General features: G+C 41.9%; 1 protein-coding gene across 2 annotated transcripts in view; it reads right to left on the bottom strand.

The window, feature by feature from the left end:
• Window positions 1-566: 566 nt before the first annotated feature.
• The window catches only part of LOC139350314 (voltage-dependent calcium channel subunit alpha-2/delta-1-like), an 88,831-nt gene continuing 69,659 nt past the window's right edge, over window positions 567-19,738 (bottom strand). Inside the window, exons 23-39 of one of the 2 annotated variants that reach the window (XM_070991568.1) lie at window positions 19,221-19,281; window positions 18,983-19,089; window positions 16,914-16,998; window positions 16,604-16,666; window positions 15,950-16,062; window positions 15,734-15,805; window positions 15,208-15,275; window positions 15,079-15,117; window positions 14,910-14,981; window positions 12,481-12,633; window positions 11,319-11,371; window positions 10,958-11,013; window positions 9,592-9,718; window positions 8,777-8,889; window positions 7,954-8,036; window positions 6,272-6,360; window positions 567-5,477 (exon numbers count right to left, since the gene is read on the bottom strand). In XM_070991568.1, the coding sequence (XP_070847669.1) occupies window positions 5,441-5,477; window positions 6,272-6,360; window positions 7,954-8,036; window positions 8,777-8,889; window positions 9,592-9,718; window positions 10,958-11,013; window positions 11,319-11,371; window positions 12,481-12,633; window positions 14,910-14,981; window positions 15,079-15,117; window positions 15,208-15,275; window positions 15,734-15,805; window positions 15,950-16,062; window positions 16,604-16,666; window positions 16,914-16,998; window positions 18,983-19,089; window positions 19,221-19,281 (1,391 nt within the window). In that variant the 3' untranslated portion in view covers window positions 567-5,440. The remainder of the gene's footprint in view (window positions 5,478-6,271; window positions 6,361-7,953; window positions 8,037-8,776; window positions 8,890-9,591; window positions 9,719-10,957; window positions 11,014-11,318; window positions 11,372-12,480; window positions 12,634-14,909; window positions 14,982-15,078; window positions 15,118-15,207; window positions 15,276-15,733; window positions 15,806-15,949; window positions 16,063-16,603; window positions 16,667-16,913; window positions 16,999-18,982; window positions 19,090-19,220; window positions 19,282-19,738) is intronic. The other variant, XM_070991569.1, reaches the window with a different exon arrangement.

The following is a 19,738-nucleotide window of genomic DNA, read 5'->3' as shown; positions in this document are numbered from 1 at the left end:
TCCTTCACAGGCTCTAGCAGTATGCCATACAGAAACAGGGTTAGTTTTTAACGTCTATAATAAAGAGTAAAATGAGCCTGTAGTTTGTCTTTGGGGGGCAGTGAGGAATAGTGGCTCTAAGAATCTGGGCTTGAGCACAGCTGGTTTCAGGTTCAAGTGTAAAGCGGACTGCGCTAACGAGAAAGTCACTTACTATTTGATCAACATGCAATGGGGAAAACAGGAATTACTGCAAATTTATGACCAGAGAACATTACGGGTCGTTGTTAATGGACGTGTCCTTCAGCCAATTTCAGTGTTGTAGAGAGATGTGGCTGAACCTACGCCTCCAGCGTTTCTTTTCCTGGACACGTGTTGATTTTGGCTGGACCTCAGTTTCTGATGTTGGCTAGACACTGGGAGAGCAGACTCAGGGTGCTTCCTTCTCATTCTCACACACATTTGGATGGGAAATGTGTGTTGGCAATGTGACAGAAGTTAGTAACAGAAATCTGATCCACTGTGGAAAAAAGAGACATTTTGCAAGAAAGGGACATCAGCCAGAACTCTAAAAGTAATGCAACAGATAGTAATCATAAACTTTTATTCTGAATATACCTTATTTGCACATGAATAAACACGTTTTTTCCTCCCCGGGATTATAAACATTGTTCTTTTTTCTTTTTGTTGAGAACAACATCGTTTTTGTACAAATTTTTACACGACTGATTCTGGAGAATCGAGTTCCACTACAGTGTAACATATTAAAGCACAATCGAGGGAGACTGACAGAGAGGCCCACCAAGACCTTCTTGCACGAGTCTTGCAAGAGGCGACTTGGTGGATGCTTCCATCATGAGCCTGCCTTCAAACCAAAGGCAGGGAAAGATCGACTGGCAAGCTCGCCAATCGGCTGCCAGAGAGTGGCAGCAAGGAAACAGACACAAAAAACACACACATTAAGCAATCCTCAAGATTCCAGAAATAAAAAGGCCAACCCACACGATCCATACAGACAGCACCAACAGAATCAAAAACACTTCATATCACATCGAGAGAATATTATTCCTGAGGTGACAGCATCTGATTTTAGCACTTAAGAGTAGAATGGAACATCTGGATGAGTATGGAGCTCATGTTCATTCTCCAGTGTTTTCAGTGCATTTCTAAAAGGATCCGGTTGGAGCATTTTAGGTGGTGTTAATTTTCACTCATTTCATATCTGTACAATGTATGCATCTGCCGAAACAGATCTAAAGGACCACACCAGTGTTTTTGCAAGTTTAGCTTCTTAACTACAATTCATTTATATTTTAGAGCCCAAATACTGCAAACATTTCCAATTTTCATCATATTTCAATAAGTTTTCTTACTTTTCAAGACCGGAGACCGGAGTCCCCCCCCCCCCCCCCCTTTTTAGCACTAAACATAAAGCACAGCTTAGGCTGATGAGAATGTCATTAGTTTTTCAGGTTTTCAGTCATAAACCAAATTATTTGAAAGAGACAGATAAGATAAAAAGTTCAGGGATCACAAAAGTGTTTCAAATTCATAAAAATTTCATGGTGGTCAGTCAAATAGGAGCCAGAATACAATGTGGGTATTGTATATTTCTGCAACACATTTGTACTTTTCATATGCATCAGATCAATGTTTGTAGAAAAGGCATCAAAGTGACGTAGTTCAGATTATTGGTACATGTGCATGAACAAAGATGTTATCAGGAGGAGGAGTGGATGGTGATGCTGTGACAGACAGGTGAGGTGACTGACAAGCAGCAGATCGAGATCGAGATATTAAGACATTTTGCAGCATGTTTGTGCCGATAAAACCGGGTATTTTAAGCCAAAACATGATCTCTTCCCAGCCCTAACCAAGTGGCTTTGTGCCCAAATCTTACCAAAATGTAAATAAACGTAAAGTTTGACTGTAGAGAAATGAAAGATTCGACATATACATGGTTTGCAACGTCAACAGAAATGCACAATTCCAACATTTCTTCTGGCAATTGGGTTGCAAATAACTGAAACATGAATGTCAAATTGTCCATCCAATAGTTACATAAATATTATATATATATTTCAGTCTGGACCAAAGGAGTGGACTGACTGACCCCCGGATGAAAATCTGAAACGTTACAACATGGTCTGTAAAATAATCGGCAGTAATGATTTGTAGTAACTGCTCTCAAACTTGCTAAATCACTGGTCCTTGAATAATAGTGAATCATATGCGGCTTGAACCAGTCAGACAGATTGAGCAATGCATTCAAACATCACGCCGGCCAATCAGGTTTCCTTTCCCCAGCTGACTCAGACCAGTTTGGAGCCAAATGCTGTCCCCCCAAGAGAAAGGCAGTAATAGCTGATCATACCTTATCAGATCATGAACAAATGCCTGACACCCATAATATTATGCTTCCCAACATTACACACTGAAGCAGGAGCACACTGGATATGTTTTTTTTCTTTTTTCTTTTTTCTTTCCAAATCACATTGTCAGCCACTACCATGCAGCACAGGGAAACGATTTATGGGACTTACATCTTGCCTTGGTAAATTGCATAAATGTTATATTACGATAATAGGTTTCTCCACAAGAGAATAAGAGAGTCCTATATGGCACTTGATATTCTTGAGTGGTAGTAAATGAGGAGCATAAAATACCATGGTTAGTCTCACCACATTGTTTTTGTTGGAAGGGTATAGTTCAAGATAGAGGAAAACATGGAGAATAAAAAGTGCACCTCAAACCACTTGGAAAGTTATGATGATGGCGGCGGTGGAGCGCCGCCACAAAATGACACGGACAGACAAGCCCTCCCCGTTCTGACTCGGAGCTATGCTTGTAATAGAAAACATTATTCAGTGTGATCTCACAGCAGTTATTTAACTAAAACAATTGTGAAGAGTGTGAGAGACAAAGTGGTGATGTGGTGCACACGGCTTTGTTTCTGTGGTTTTCACTTCCCCTCAGAATTAAGCAGTTTCCTGCAGGCATGTGTCAGTATTTACAGATTATACTCTCCAAAGATGCACTCAGTGGTTTTATTTTAGTGGTGTATATGACGTCCCCCAAATCCCCAAATTACTTGTTGATGTTACGATCAAACGCAGTTGCAGGTGAAAATGTTTAACAGTGAGTTAGAGGTGAATTTGGTGATTTGGGGTTGTCATTATAAAAGCAGGGAGCGTGTACTTAAAATATCTGATATCACTACAGTTACTGTTCTGGCAGGTTTCTGTCCTCTCGGTGAACTAGTGAGGTATCACACATACCCTGCATATGAATCAGTTTAACCTGTGATTGTCAATTCTTGCGTGGAACTAAGCCGCCGAAATGATGGTCAAATTGTGGGATTACTGTGACAAACAAACTGCCGAGTACAGCTGGTTGAAATAAAAATGACACTTTTATATTGAGGATTTAAAGCTTGTAACAACCACGCAAGTTTTCTGCCGGACATATTTTTTCCTGCCTGATTGAATTTATGCCTTTCACTCTTCAGCATTGTGTAAATACACAAATTGAGCCCAAAAAACATGACATGTTCTTTTCCACATGTTGCATATTCAGGATGGATTTCTATTTTCATCATGAAATTAACTAAGTGAGTTATTTACTCAAGTTCTCGCTGACATAATAACTACTGCATCAACATGTAGCGGCTTTAAGAGTCCGGATTTGGTCCTGTGAAGTTTGTTGTTATGAATTATGTCAGATTTCTTTTCCTCTGCAGCAGTGGTTTGGCTGATTCGTGCATTTCTTAATACAACTCGCTATTTAACTGTTCTGCGCTCCAGTGAACAAGATGACACTCTCTTAAAAAAAAAAAAAAACACCTGCAGAAAATCATCTGTAAATTATCACACTTAAGTTAGGTTGCTTTGTATAACTAATGGAACAGAAGGCACACGAAATGAAACAAGATGAACTCACATTAAAGAAAATGAGATACAGCAGTAGACAGGATCACAAGCATGGACTGACTGCAGCGATTTCTGCTGGGTGATATCATACCACAGTATAATAAACCGCAAGAGGGAACCTCACTACTACATAGAGATAGAGGATGTTCTTCAGTCAGGAGATCAAACTGTAAAGACAAATAACAGCTGCACTTTGAACTGCAGTGCAGATAGTAGTCATTTAATTTACAAAGTGACAGCAGTGAATACAAATGTACTGTTTTTACTGTTTTGCTGACCAAAATGTCAAATACAAATTCTGATTCATTTTCTTTAGTGGTGGCAATAAAACAAAGAGTAGCATGCTAGCTACAGCCTAAAAAGCTAAAGGGATCATCTGAGTCACACAGTCCACATGGCACTAGAGATTTTGTCCAATGAGCATGCACAGGCTCACCCTGATTGGTTTATGCACACTATGGCAACAAAGTTTTCATTGGAGCAATCCAAAATCAAAGGTGTGAAATCTAGATCATTTACCACCTCTTGATCTGACGGTTAACATGATCGGCTACAAAGTTAAAATCCGTACACTCACAACCGGGCACGAACTGTGGTAGTTGAAGGGTTGGTTTCTTTGCATTAACATAACAATGAATATGATTTCCACACTGCAAATACAGTATCTACATGACAGAACACTGGGGTGAAAGTAAAGACGATGTATCTGGTGAACCCTCATAGATACTGAGAAAATGTTCTGAGCAGTGCTATCTAAAAATCAGGCTGCGACAACATTATTATCAGCCACTCAATGGAGGCAAGTGAAGGGCAAAAGCTTGTGATGTAACAATTTGGCATCTGTTACTGCAATCTCAGCCGAATTCCCTACCATAAAACAATAAATACCTAATAACTAGCCACAGCAAATCGATTCAAAATCAACTTAACGCTTGCAAAGGGCAGCGCTGTTTCTGGCAGTGATGAATACAACTGCTCAACATCTTCAATAAACACCAAGTCCCCCCATCGTTATTTAAATACCTCTCACACTATAAGGCAGTCCGATCTCTTTCATCAATGACAACAAGCCAGAGAAAGTTCAGAAGTCGCCAATCAAAATTAATCTCTGGATTCCTCTAATCTCAGCTGGCGGGGACCATTGATGGGATGAACGATAGGCGCAGGTCAAGCTCTTCCTCATCTTTCAAACCGATATCTTCCAATACACGTTTCTTTCATCACTTGTACTCTTGCACCTGATGAAATCGCTTTGACAAACCCCTGAAAATGAACATAGCAAAAGAAGAAACTGGCCGGATGTGGGGCTCACAGGTTTTAGTTTGTTTGTTACAAGCGCTTCTCATCGGCGTTCCGTCATTTCGGTGGCAGCGTTGCATGCTGGTTGCCATTTTGGAGATAATTGAGGGAGAGAGAGAGGGAAGGTGTGATCAGGGTTTTCAGAGGTCATGAAGGGATGGCAGGGTGTCTGGAGCCAGTCAAAACCCAGAGGAGAACCAGCTGAAGGGCCACCGTTAGCCAGAGTGAGGGGCTCAGGCCGGACGCCCTGCCACAGTCAGGGTCCTCCTCCTGATGCCGAGCAGGGAGGAAAAGAAGTGAAGTTAGGGCCAGTCAAGACCAACACATTAAGCACTTTTTAACTGACCATTCACTACACCCCTCCCCCAAACACCAGTTGGGGTTGGGTTTCGCAAACAGTCAACTGCAACTATGCATGGATCAAAAATGAGGTCAGAAAATACAAGCAAGCTACAAAGTGTCTGTTTTATACTTGACTGCAAAAATTTAAGCCAATATGTTTGACCAAACCTAATCGGACACTCTCACTCTCTCCATGCTTAGCATCTGGAGAGGTACAAGGCAAAGAACGTCTTGCCTTGGTTTGTCTTTGGAGAGGAAAAAAAAGTTGAGAGTCATTAAACGGGACGTACGAACGTCTAGATGCAAATGAGAAGTGAGCGGTCTGTTTTAGCTAGCGTCTGGCTACATCAGTAATCAGATGTCAGCAGAAATAGACACTGGAGCCTATTGCCTGAGACAGATAATGATAGATGGGGAGAGATACAAAAAATATGGCTTGAAGGTCATAGTCAGGTGAGATGGAGAAAATGTTGGCGAGAGATGGAAAGACACTGGGAGGTAAGTTGGGAGGGAGGTGAAGACAGATGTTGATAGAACATAAGAAAGAGTGACAGGTGAGAAAGATAGGGGCTGGGAAACAATGGAAAAAGATATGAAGTAGTGGAGCAAAGAAGAAAAAACTGAGATTTAAAAAGAGGAGAAGAGAAAAGAATCACAACTGAGTGAAACATTAATGATCTAACGTTAATGAAAGAGAAAAGAGCTAGCGTTATGGGACTGACCCGAGACAGCACATGAACAGTGGCAGCAGTAACATGAGCAGAGAGGAAGCCAATGGGGAGCCTGCGCTCCTTCTGCACATGGCCTCATCCTAACCATCAACAGCCAATCACAGAGCAGGAAACAGAGAAAACAGAGAGAAAGAGAATCGTGCAGCAAAAGGTCCACACAGTTAGCAGGAAGTTAGAAAGCAAATATGAGCAGAAAAGGCAAGAAAATTAGTTTAGACAATAGTAGTAGGTACAAGACAGATGCGCTCACTTGTGAGACAAGAGTGTGAAGGAAGGAGTTAGTGTGTGTGGGTGGATGTGTGTATGTGAGTGTGTGTGCGCATGAGTGAGCAAGACAGTGCAGGCATAAGAGTTAATTCATAAGACTGACAAACTTTGACACTGGAAAAAGACTATAGAGAGAAAACAAACAGAGCGTTCAAGCACAGAGGTTTCACACGCAGAGATTCAGCGCTGCTCATGAAAATGTTTGTTTAGCTTAGTTATTCATAGTCGAGGAACAACCGACTGTTTGTCTTTGCGTGGGAAATCTGCGCACACGCGGCTTTCGAGGGATTGCAAAAACACGAAAAAGAAATGACATGCACCATGTAAAGATATTAGTGGTGGAAAGGTGCCATGGGTAGAATTTCTTCACTGATATATTGTTTCCATATCAGGAGTGCAGCTTCAGGATTTGGGGCTGTGCCCAGTGAGGCTAAAAGTTTTTTTTAAAATCCTTCCTTAATTTTTTATTGGTCCCTAACATGTTGCTGTTGCTTATTTTCCAGGTGAAATGTCAAAACAGATCAGGTTGTTTCATCTGGAGTTTGCATTTGGAAGGAAGATCTCCCAAGAACAGGCTCTTTGGGGGGTTGGCCTGGATGATGAAATGAAACTTTTATACTACAGTAAATTGTCACATTTACCTCGATAACATCAAATGTAATAACATTAACTTCCTTCATGTTGGCTGATTTATGATGTGTTTGTCCTGATTTATTACAGTCAAACATTGACTGGTTTGTTGAACTTCTGATTAGAAGTCAATGGTTGCTGTAGACACTCTCAGTTTAAAGATTTTTGTATTAACAATGAATCAGGTGAAAGTGATATGCAAAGTGATAGGGGTTACTTGTTTGGGTTTTACAAGGTTTACTCTCATCAATCCTGTTTCCAGCAGCATCAGGTAGCAGTTTTCAGTGGATGCTACCTGCCCAGCACCAAACAGCAGGTGGGCTGGTGAACATAATGCAGCTAAGGAGCAAAATATGTCCCTCAGGAGTTAATGAAGCCAAAAACAGACCTAAAAGGAGAATATTTGACTCGAAATGAATGCTAATGTAAAGTGTAAATATACAACTATTTGCTAACAACTTCACCATAACAAGTTCCTAATAAGTCAGTGCAATGCAGCGTCCTGCAAGCTCCACCAAGGATTAAATTTTGCCTTTGCGATAAACTTAAATGATTTTAGCAGTGAAACCCAAAACAGTAGCCTTGGGGCACACACTTTAATTTGAGAGGCTATTCTGATTTCAGCCTGGATTTTCTGCAAAGGTCTTTAATTCTTCTGAGACCAGTAAAGCGGCAGTGATACATGAAACCCTACACAGAGCACCCTTAGCAACAAAATTGCGCAGATAAAATTGTTCTCGACCAGGAACATTCCAGGTCTGATGAAAACAACTTACATTTTCAGTGCTATCAAAACAGACTGCGGGCCCTTTCCTGTACCGAGGATTGTGGGCCAGTTCACAGGGATCAGGACCATCAGCTGGATGATTAAAGTCAGGAACGTGACACAGCTTCTGAGTGACTCTGAGCAAGAAATGGCAGCAACAAATTGCCCTTTCGCAGTAGATGTAACTCTGCTTACCCCACGGGAAATTATTAAATATAACATTTTGATTGATGGGGAAAATCACCAGGATATATTACATTACTTCCAATCCAAGCACATTCAACATAATTGTGGAAGGACTGTTAAATTTAAAGCGTGTCATCTCTTTTTGGATTTCAAGCACGTTGCTCAATACCTCAATAATATGGTCATTTTTGGGCATTGTGTCTTAATCTGTAATTAACCACAGCCCTGTGTGTTTGAGAGAACATCATAGATTTGTTTGTAAGCTATTCGGCAGACTTATTCCACAAAACCATCTGCCTCACAGACGCAAACAGAAACCCAGTGCAGACACATCTGAGATCTAAACGTCATTTTCTATGAAAATGCTCATTTGTTATTAAGGCTGTTGGATTTAGGAGATGTATATGAGGGAAATGTTGAGTAGTGAGAATTACTAATAACAGAAAACAGCCTTTTATATAAACTTGGCAAAATGATATTCTGCTGTTTACTGCAAGTTCCCTTGTAGGAATCAGTGGTGAAAATATGTGTTTATGGCTACGTGTCATGATCAGCGTTCATCCACCGTTATCTTGTCAAACATGCGACTTTTGAACATCTGCTCTGTGAATCAAACGTTCTGTTGCCAGATGAAGGTAAAAGGATACACTGCTGTTCGTCCTGTATTAACGGCTGGTTGTCACAGGACAAGCAGGTGAGTTTTGCATCAGCGATGATAAAGACCAGGTTCGTCTTGGGCAGCTTTTCGGCGTGGTACATCCTGGAGACGAGCAGACACACAAGAGACACGAGAGAAGCTGTTGACATGCAGGCTTGAGTCCAGGAAAGAAGGAGATAAAATTTCAGAGACTTGCTCACAGGAGATGTAGCAAAGCTGAATATTTAACCAGAAAGCGATGAAAGGAAGACACTGATCTCGGTCCGCTGCCTTATAGTCGACAGGAATTCGTAAAACATGACTAAGAGACAAACCTTGTCATCTTTAACACAGTGAAAAGCACACTGTGGGTCACTCAATCGAGTCTCTTAACTGCCTTTATTCCTAAGGGGACACAAACCTGTTGTGCCACCCCACCTCCAAGACCTTTACTGAGTCCCACATGGCGCTGGTGCACAAATGATTTTCTCTGCTTTTTTTATGGCGGTCGTTAAAAAGAAACGTGTGTGCGGCTAATGTGCAGGAACGCCGCGTGGCATGCGGGCAGGCACTCCATTAGCCGGCACGAGGGGGCCTTAAAATGGCATACGCGCGCACACACACATCTGCACAATCACAAGACGGTGGTCCACACTAGTGACTTCACTTCACCTTCATGGCATGTGAATTTTTACAGCCCTCTCTCAGCGCCACCTCTGGGGACTTCGTTTGTGTCTCATGGATGCAAATGACCGGACCTTAACTATCCTCTGCCAGCGTGCATGCAGGACTGTTGTGCAGCTGAGAGGGAGGGGATGCTTTTACCTGGTGCAGTTTTCACAGTCGATATTGCCTCTGAAAGTCAGCTGATTGGTCTCAAAGTAGTACTGAGTCTGCTCTGTGATGCAGACCTCTTTCAGCATGGCGTCTGACACGTCTTCATCCATCTCAGCTGCAAAAGCACATGTGAGAACATTCAGGTGTGTTCATGCAAAAAGGCACCTCAAAATACATACATACAGCATGCATCTGACACAAGACTCAAACATTAAAATGCAGGTGGTAGATTGTGAATGATTGAAGTGAGCAACACTATAATAATTTAAACTAGTTTTAATTGATGTCTGGTCACACAGGTTGTCTGACTCCTGCTGTAGATTCAGGTGCACAAGAGCACACTGGATTTCTTATTTCTCTATAGTGCTTAAAGGGGCATTTCAGAGAGATGACCTGGGCCGTCAATGCAAGAGAAAGACAGAAATATTTTGGAAATTGGTGCTACATGGCCTGAGAAAACTCCCTTTTGCTCAAAAGGTAGAAAACCTACAACAACCAGAATGCACTGCACTGAACCAAACTCCCACTGGAGGGTGAGTTACGGTGAGCTGGGCGGTGTTTGGTTTTGGCCCGGTTTCAAGCTGTGGCAGCCTGGACACAAGTTTTTTCGAACTGCAGCTAAACAGTGAACTAAAATATGTTTCTGAAAACATTTGATGCAGCAGCAGAATTTTGATTCATATTTGATCAGCACTGTCTAGTATCTGTGTATTTGGATTACACAGAAGAGGGAAGATCTGGAGGCAGCTGTCAGCTGCACAGAAGAAACCTCAGAGACAGAAATTAAGACCAGGTCTTCTCTGCATAGCTTGATGGTTACAGTAGAAGTAAGTCAGATAATGTGTCTTTTCATAATTAGGATGAGCTGATCCTTTAACAAATATCATCTTGATCACATGGAACATAAACAAAGAGAGACCTGTTATTTGGTTTTGGGTCTGGTGGTAATTTGTGCTGCCTAATAGCACATTTGTAACCACACAAAACACCACACACAAACACAACTCCACATTCGCACGGTCTGGGTCAGGTGTGCAACATCTTGCACACATGGGGTCCTCTGAAGATGGATGAGTGTTCAATTGTTCCTATGAACAATATTGTTACTAATGACATATCCTTGGCATGTGGTGAGTGCTGCGCTGGAATTTCAAGATAAAGAAACTGTTGGAAAATAGTGTGCTCAATATCCTTTAAGGCCCTGTCAAAGCAACTAAAAACGAACATCTATTATTATTTTATTTCCATAATGAGGCTGCTTGTGCTGTCCAGAACTCGCTCAATATTGAAAAAAAGCCTTATCAAAACCTCAAAGCACTATTTCTTCCAATGTGTCAAATTGACAGGAACTCACCTGCGTCCAGGAAATTAGGGAATGTGATGCTGACCAGTAACTGTTGCAGTATTGACCTAAGGAGCAAAAACAAACCCAGAGGATGAAAAATGTCTGGATTCATTGGAACATAATGTACAATAAATAATGCGTGTAAATGCTAATGCATCAATAAATCAGGAGAAGATTTTGTGGAATGTTGTCTGTCCTGGGAACAATTCAGTTATTAAACAGATGCTATGTGGCTATTTTGGAGGAACAAACCCTTGCCTGCTTTCCATATGAGTTTCAGGACTTAAAATGCTTTTATAGTGTACATTTGTGTTATTTAATCATTTGAAAAAACACTATATAGGGAAGAAATTCATAAAAAAGGACTCACCAGGCTGCAGCCGTCGCCCACCATCCTAAATTCAAAATATCTGCAATTGTGGGCTGAGGGGGGCAAACAAAATGAGAGTTAATATCAGGAAACGACAAAATCAAGTCTGTAATAATCTTCTGGCAAACCACGTTAAGCTGGTTGAGCCAAGCCGAACATCCTGCTTGTGTTTACAGTGGCTGCAGACGGTCCAGTTGTGCCAGGCAGAGAGACCAAAAGGTCCAGCCAGAGAGATTTTATTTTCTTCCCTCTCAGAGGAAATTAGAACACAATCCTCCTCAACAGATGCGGGCATAAATATGTAAACAAGGAGCCAGCGAGAAAACAAAGCAGCACACGGTTTGAATCAAAGGCCCAACATGCTGCTTTGATTATGGCTAGCATGCGAGGGCCTTGTTTTGGTGAATCACTGCTGCATCCTTTCTCTTCAGCCGATGCCGTGTTGAGTCATCAGGGAGTCTTAACTAACCGTGTTAGAGGCATCGCCGGCTATTGACGTGATCTTTGATCAGACGATGTCTGCACCTTGGTCACTCGAGCGTGTTGTACACATTTACGGGAAATTACACGTTTTCAGTCTACTAATGACGGGAATTTTTCCACCTCTGAATACCTACAAATAACTGAATCTCCATTTTAGGTATCAGTTTATCGTCACTACCTGTTATCGCCTCTCAGCATCTAAGAGAAATTCATCAGCAGCGCCGAATGTCTGCATGACATGGTTGCATCATTTCACTGTGAGTTGTTTTGTAAGTGATGAAAAACAGTACCTCTTTCTACATCACTTGGTGTGTTAGCCAAGCACGCTAGACCACCTAATCCTGTTACTGTTACTGCAACTCCCACTCTAACGCTTTCACCATACCCTCTGCTTCCCTTCTCATCTGCTCTACTCAGATTTATGGCTCCCTGGTGAGTGAAGGTTTGTGTGTGTGTGTGTGTGACTGTTTGGAAGCATGCAGGCAGGCAGGTACGGCTGCGAACAGCCGCATGTGTGCATGCATCGCTGCGTGGGTTTGTGCAGGGAAATGAGTAAACGTGTGGAAATCAAAATGTGTGAACATGTAAGTGTGGTTGTGTACATGTGGGTGGCTCTGTGCGCGTGTGTGTGTGAGTGTGGTCAGTTGTGTGTGAATGGTTTCTGGCTTATGTAACTCACCACATAGACAGATCGCAGGCCTGCAGCCGCCTGGCTCTCTTTCTTGGGGTCACAGAGCGACTGGTAGTCGAAGGTCTTCTTAAAGGTGTAAAGGGACGAGTTGACCAGGTTTTTCATGAGGATCGGGTCGATAGCTCCAAAGAAACGCCCGATCTAAGGACGGAAAAGAAAACAGAAAACATTTACTGTTACGGCATGTTTGTATCACATTTGGCCGATTTGCTGTGCTGCAACTTGATAATAAACAAATCATTTTACCCGAAAGGAATTCGATTTTTGACTGAAGGCCTGAAGTTTCAGGTCATTATTACGACACTGTGGTGCAAATTCCCAAACAAGTGACGATAAAATGAGCACAAAGTAATGAACACACAGTGAAGCCTATATATTTTGGATATATGCCTCAAGAATGGTTGAAAAGAGAAAATATTTAATGAGCATACTGCTGGTTGGTGAAAAGAATCTTACAGGAAATGGTTATCACGGGAGGACCCAACCTTAAATGCATGGATGGAATCGACCTAAAAAACTCATACTTCAGGGTACGAGAAATGTTTGAACGCGCTGAAAAAAAACCCTTTAAAATGGTGGATGTTACAAGACAGAGCCCTTAAAAACTTTTACACAGTCAACCCGACGAACAGTTAAAAATGTGTGTACATGTGCCAGAAATGTTCACATTGAATTTACAGACACACACACAGTAAGTCATCCTCAAACCAGGATGATGGACTTCAGTATAATCTGATTAACACAGTCCACCAGGCAGCCATAAATTTCTTCAAAGAGGAAGTAGTTTGTCTCGGCATCTCAGAGGTGTGACATGACCGCGTGCATGGGAGTGTTTAAGTACTCGTGTATCCAGGAGGGAGTGTGTACAGTACTCACCGAAGTGTGTGTGTGCTGAGAGATGTGCATGTGTGTGCATGAGGAAATGCAAACTATCCTTTTCCTTCCACTTCGTAAGGTCATCGTTAACAAGCCATCCTCCACATATCCATTCCTCTTTAGTCTAACAGCCAAAGGATATATAAATCTTCCATTCTATAAGGTGGAGGGAGCCTTCTCTCCTTTCCCCGTGCAATAACACAAATAATGAATTAACAGTCACAGCCCTGTTGGCTGACGACTCCCTGAGGGTTTCGGAGAAAGAAAAGGAACGAGCTAGAGAGAGAAAGACATAAAGCGGGAGAGAAAGCGAGAAGCTTACAGAGAGAAAGAAACGTCGCTCCTGTAGGAAATATGATTGAGGGCACACAGACTTCTCCAAACAAGGCCTCAGGCCCCTGAGTTTTAGTGCTGCTGCCAAACTTCAGAGGGCGACTGATTTATCCAGCGCACACCCAGGCCTGATTAGGAAGGAGCCGAGGCCGCATGAAAAAACATTTACTCAGATGACAGCAGGGGCCCGCTCTTAGCATTTAGCATGGAGCAACTGTGTGCAAAATGTGTGTGCTTACTGTATGCATGTGTGTGTATCTCTTAATAATGCATAAAGATGGGTCAAACTGCGGTTCAGAGGCTTCATTAGCTTAATTTTTTTGTTTGGATGTTCAAAGCAAACAAAGATAATTTCAGTGCATCAATCAAAACTGCGTACATGCAGTGAATTCTTCATAAAGAACGAAAACTATTTCCAGTGTGAAAGTTTATTGTTTGTCAGTTGGTTGGGTTTCAAGGCTTTCTTGTGTGGGGATCGCTCCGTTGGTCACGTGATTACAGGTGATCATGCATGATTTTGACCCCTCAGTTCACAGTCTTCCTCAGTGAACTGAGGGGTCAAAATGTTGTTCACAGTCTGAGTGTTTTTGTCATTTTTGTCCCTGGGGAAAAAAAAAAGCGTTTATGTTTTACAGATGGCAGACTCAGGAAATGAATCACAAGGCAATCTTATTTGATATAAAATCCTAGAATATGAACAAGGGAACAACAAGTAGTAAATTATTCCCCACATAAAGAGATAATCAATCCATGATGTCAAAACATTTGGACAAAAATTAATAGCATCCATGTCTGCACTCCTCTGGATTACAGCACCAAACAGATAATCGGGACCAAAAATCCAATTATTAACCACTTGTTTAACCAGTTGTTAATGGCAACTGCAGACTTGATGATCAAAACCCTTTTTAATATCTATTACTGCAGACTTAATAGACTTGTGATAAGTAAGAAAACGAACGAGAAGCTTTAAATGGATAACCAATGGATTAACACCAACCAACATATCTTATTTATTACTTACACCTGACCTACAAAGCATTAGTGAGCTATTTATTAATTACTGAGTCAGTCAGTACTAACAACTAGTAACCCTTCATAAAGCATGCCTTTAGTGGTGCTAAAGTTTGAGATGCACCAGTGATAACTCACTATCTACTAGCAGTGACCTCTAGTTTTGTGAGTCAGAGTAAAATGCAGAGGCCCACCTTAGAAATATCTTCATCTTGATTGGACATCACCAGGAAGCCCCCATCATCCAGAATGACACAGTCTACATACTGGAATCACAGAGAGGTTAAACCAGTGCTGAGTGCTCCTGACTCTCATCCATAAATAACAGCTGAAAATGAAAAAATGTGCAATTAAGCCTCTTACCGGATGGTTTCGCTGGCAGCCACAGATCTCATCGTTGCACTGAAAACACAGGAGAGCAGACAGAGCCATGAAAAGTCATACAGCAGAACTGATCGTCCTTGTGCGTGCACGCCGATAGAATCCACTCACATTCATCCTCTGTGTGGTGTTGATGAAGCTCGCCATCCAGGCACTAATGTCCAACTTCACGCCGACCACTGCGATCAAACACAAAAGCCAGACATCCTAGATCATGTTGGACCTCTGTGTCAACTTTACTCTCTGAACTTGGAATATGCAAACTTGGCCAAGGATCACAGGAGACCAGACAGCTTGATGTGTGGTTTGTGCGTGCGTGAGAGTGTGTTTGTGTGTATATGTCAGGCGGAGAGGGAGAAATAGACAAAGGAGGAGTAGCCGAGCCTATCGGTGTGTGTGTCAGAAGATATGAAGGCATGAATTGCATTAAGGCTATAGGGCTGCAAATGCAGGTGTGTAAATAAGACACACAGCTGTAAGTGTGTTTATATGTAGGTGGCAGAGGGAGAGACACAGTCTGAGAAATGAGAGGCATAAAGTGTACATACAAGCCCCTCTTTCCCTCTGTGTGTGTGTGTGTGTGTGTGTGTGTGTGTGTGTGTGTGTGTGTGTGTGTGTGTGTGTGTGTGCGTCTTACCGGCTGGTTTGAGTGTGACATCCTGAATGTTGATGTTTACCGCTCTGCTCACCAGCACTGACTCGTCACTTGCTGCAGGAAGAATAGGGAACACTGTACACACTATATGTGCATACACACTGAGACACAGCAAAGTAAACACACACACACACACACACACACACACACACACACACACACACACGCACACACCCACACACATTGGCTTTTACTTACAATTCTCTTTAGAGTAGGGCGTTGGAGTGAAGATGTACAGATCGTTATCCAAACTTCTTTTATAGAAACTTGACTCGTACGTCTCTGCGTCTTCTTCCCAGGACAACCCAGCACTGTCAAACACACAAACACACATTGATTGCTGCTGCTGATGGTCCCACATTAAGCCCATTAGATCAATCCATACATTGTTTTCAACACCACTGACTGTTACATTCTTTTGAATACGCTATGTCATCATAGACCACACTGAGTGATTTTCAACAATAGCACCTTTGACCGTCATTATCTCTCCTCAAGGATACCTCAAGGTTCTGTATTGGGGCCTTCACTTTTTGCCTTTGTAAGCTTCCACTTGGTTTTCTCAACATGATGCTGAAGTACAACAGTAACTGGAAAAAGCAGCTCGGAGTACAGGGTTAATGGCCTATGACTTTCTTTGCTTAACCTGATAACACCATGACACAGACATGAACCAGTGGCAACAGATGGATGGATGAATGTTCAAAATGCTATTGACAGAATATAAAGCATGGGCAAGCTGCAGCGTTCTCAGCAGACCACACCATTATTCTTATCAGATAATCCTGAACATATTATCTACTCCCCATGCTTCTAAATCAACCCTGCCTCCTGCATGGGCTAGACAAGTACCTTTTGGGGTAGACCCGTGTGATCCCTCCATCGGTGGCAACAAATCTGGCCAAGACACCACTCCTGACAAGCAGAGAAGATAAAGCTATAAAACATACACTTAGGAAAATCTGGAATGTGCTTTATGCCTGCATGACATTTACTGGTGATGGTGAAATACTTGAACCATGTGTATTCAATCTTTTTCGGCTTGGACATTCATTACCAAATACCAAGAAACAAATAACTGTATCCACATTTCAGTTTGTTTTGATGGATTACAAACAAACATTGATGGTAAAAGTAGGCAAAATGTTGGCGCTTCGCTTACTGCAGCTCGTATTCTTTCCAAATCTTGATCAGTTCTGTGGTGATGCCGGCATCCAAGAGCAATCGGTTCACCAGCTCCACATTACCTAAACAGCAAAACATCACTTCAGCCTCAACATGTAACCTTTGAGTACCGTTTGTGTGTCTGCTGACTGATCAGAGACAGTCAAATGTTTAACTGTCTGGCCTTTGATCAGCTTCAAAGCGTCTCATCTTTAGAAGCTGATATTTCCCTTTTTGCTGTTTCAGATTTGTTAACCTGGAAAGTCTGAGTAACGGGAATCTGCTAAAATATGTAGGATAAATACCTGCGGAGCATCAATAGCCAACATGGAACGGATAATAAGAGAGAGAAGGAAGGAAAGGAAACCAAAAAGAAAAACAAACCCAGAAAGAAAAAATAAGATGGTATTCACAGAGTATATATGATACTGGAAACACAAAGAAAAAAACAAATCAAGGAAAAGTTGAGAATATTCAACATTTATATCACACTTCAGGCTTTCAAAATGAATTTCAAATTGAGTGCAACCTGGGAATAAGCTTCACTTGATACACTGCTAAGCTTACAAGCACCTAAAAGCAAGAAAAGTTGAAGGAACAAAACTGAACCAACTGGACAGAAGGTGGGCTGGTGAAGAAAAGGCAAGATCTCAGCACTGTCTCGTGAAACTGAAGCAATGAAATATGTATTTAAATTGACAAAAAAAAACTATGGATGAATGTGCCAAGGCGTAGGTGGTAGGTTAGTGTAGGTGTAACAAATTATTTTTTGAGACATCCGACAAGACCACATGACAAACATAACAGGCGATAAAAGCCGCTCGCCCATTTTTTGGGCCGGGCCCGCCGCTTTGAACTCTCCGACGACCCGCTTCAGTCCATTAACATCGAGGCTCGTCGATATACCCCCCCACCTCCTCCAACCTTTATGACACACCACACACATCAGAGAAAACAGCTGGTGTAACACTTTATTTCCCCCGACCCCACCTTCCCTCCTCGTCCAGTGGTTTTCATTAGAGATCCTTTATTGAAGGCAGCCCAGGAATTCCTAATGTACTTCAACTTCTTCGCCACTACAGTGGCTTAACCAAGCAAAGCGTGTAACGATACTCAAGCCGCCAATAGTCCACATGGGCCATAGTCCTCTCTCCCTCCCCCTCTGAACTCCCTATGGACTCCATTAAACTAGCAGCTAATAACGGTGAAAGTAATATTTCAATTGGATGAAAAGTTTTATTGGATTGATCATGTTTGGACCAAGTTCTCACACTCGAATCCTCAAGCTAAACTTAAAGGAGGTCTTTTATAAATATCCGGGGGACTTTCGTTTTGCTCAGTGGGCAAAAAAAGTGAGCGATGCATATCAATGAGCGTACGCAAGATGTGGCATGGATGTTAATGCGTTGGTCAGATGTTTGGGAGAAGGTCCACTGGCCCCTGATTTGTGTTTTATTGCTCCTCTCGTGCTCCTGGCTTGACATGTCCTGCTCTTTCTCACAAACACACAGTAATTGGATGAGGTCGAGCGGCTATAGGTGGGGTGTGGAAGGCATATTACTGGTGAATATTGTGCGTGTGCGAGCGCGTGTGTGTCACATCTAAGCCGACGTGCCTCACACATGTGCACTCAGGCGTGTGATGGTCAGACTTTTAGAGTTAGCATCAAATGGGTAACACGAACACGGGGTTCCACATCACAAAGCTTTGCCTGGTCATGCACACCAAACAGCCAGACCTGTATTTCACTGGAAAGAGAGACCTCTGGGAATAGGTTTCGGTTGACAATCCTCCATTAAATTTCCAATGCACACCTTAATGCCAAGCCAGATGGCTGAGATTCATTCATATATACATGCTATAGCAAATACTGTAAAGCTTAGCAGCTCTTTGAGGTGTAAATAGGAGTCTGTAGTGAGAATGAGGTCCAAGTGTGCTGCAGAGTACAACAATATCCACTAGAAAATTTTCAATTTTCAAGAAAAAAATCAGAGTTGATGGCAACCAGGAGCATTTAAGGTGGAAAGAGGTATTTTAGAGAATATTTATTCATTTTTTGATACTCACACATGGGGTGGTTTGGAGTCTTTGTGTCAATGTAGTGGTTGAACTCCATGAGGAACTCGGTGTTGTTTTTGTACTTGTCAGGCGGCTTTAAGTCCTTACAGTACACTCTGTGGGAGACAAAGCAACTTTATGGTGAACGAATGTAAGCTAAGTCATTGTTGTCGCGCCAGAAGTAAAAAGACAGCTTTTTTCAAATTGTTCAGAAAACCTACTCCTAATAAACTACATGTCGTCTTACCTCGGTGCGATAAACGTATAGCCATATTCATCAAACTTGTCCGCCAGCAGGCTTTCAGAAACTGGTGAAAGGTATAAAATATTGTGAATTTTCCTCCCAAATATTAGACAGGTTAAAATCAAACTGAAGTAATCAGTTTATGCAGATGAGATGGTGCTCCACTGCGCAGAACGTAACACCTGTTGAATATTTAACAGTGCACCAATAAGAGAGAACTCCTACAGGGACCAAGAATGAAATGAGATTTCATCTCTTGAAAGACTGAGCAGAAAAAACATTAGCATTAGAATAGCTCCACATATTCAACACTGCCACATCTTTCCTTTCTAAAAAACCTTTGGATGAAATATTTAGTCAAATGCAAAGTAGCTTTGCAAAGTGAGGGGTTGTTACTCATAAAGAGAAAGTAGGGAATTAAGGCTTTATTTGCCACATAGCTCACAAAAACTGAAGCAAAGGTTACAGAAATAGAACACTGTAAAGAATACAAACAGCTAAAAATCAGGTATAAACAAGAA

The sequence above is a fragment of the Chaetodon trifascialis genome, chromosome 22, assembly GCF_039877785.1.
Source record: "Chaetodon trifascialis isolate fChaTrf1 chromosome 22, fChaTrf1.hap1, whole genome shotgun sequence".
Lineage (NCBI taxonomy): Eukaryota > Metazoa > Chordata > Actinopteri > Chaetodontiformes > Chaetodontidae > Chaetodon > Chaetodon trifascialis.
Note: the sequence above shows the minus strand (reverse complement) of the source record. Positions and strands in the feature narration are given on the sequence as shown.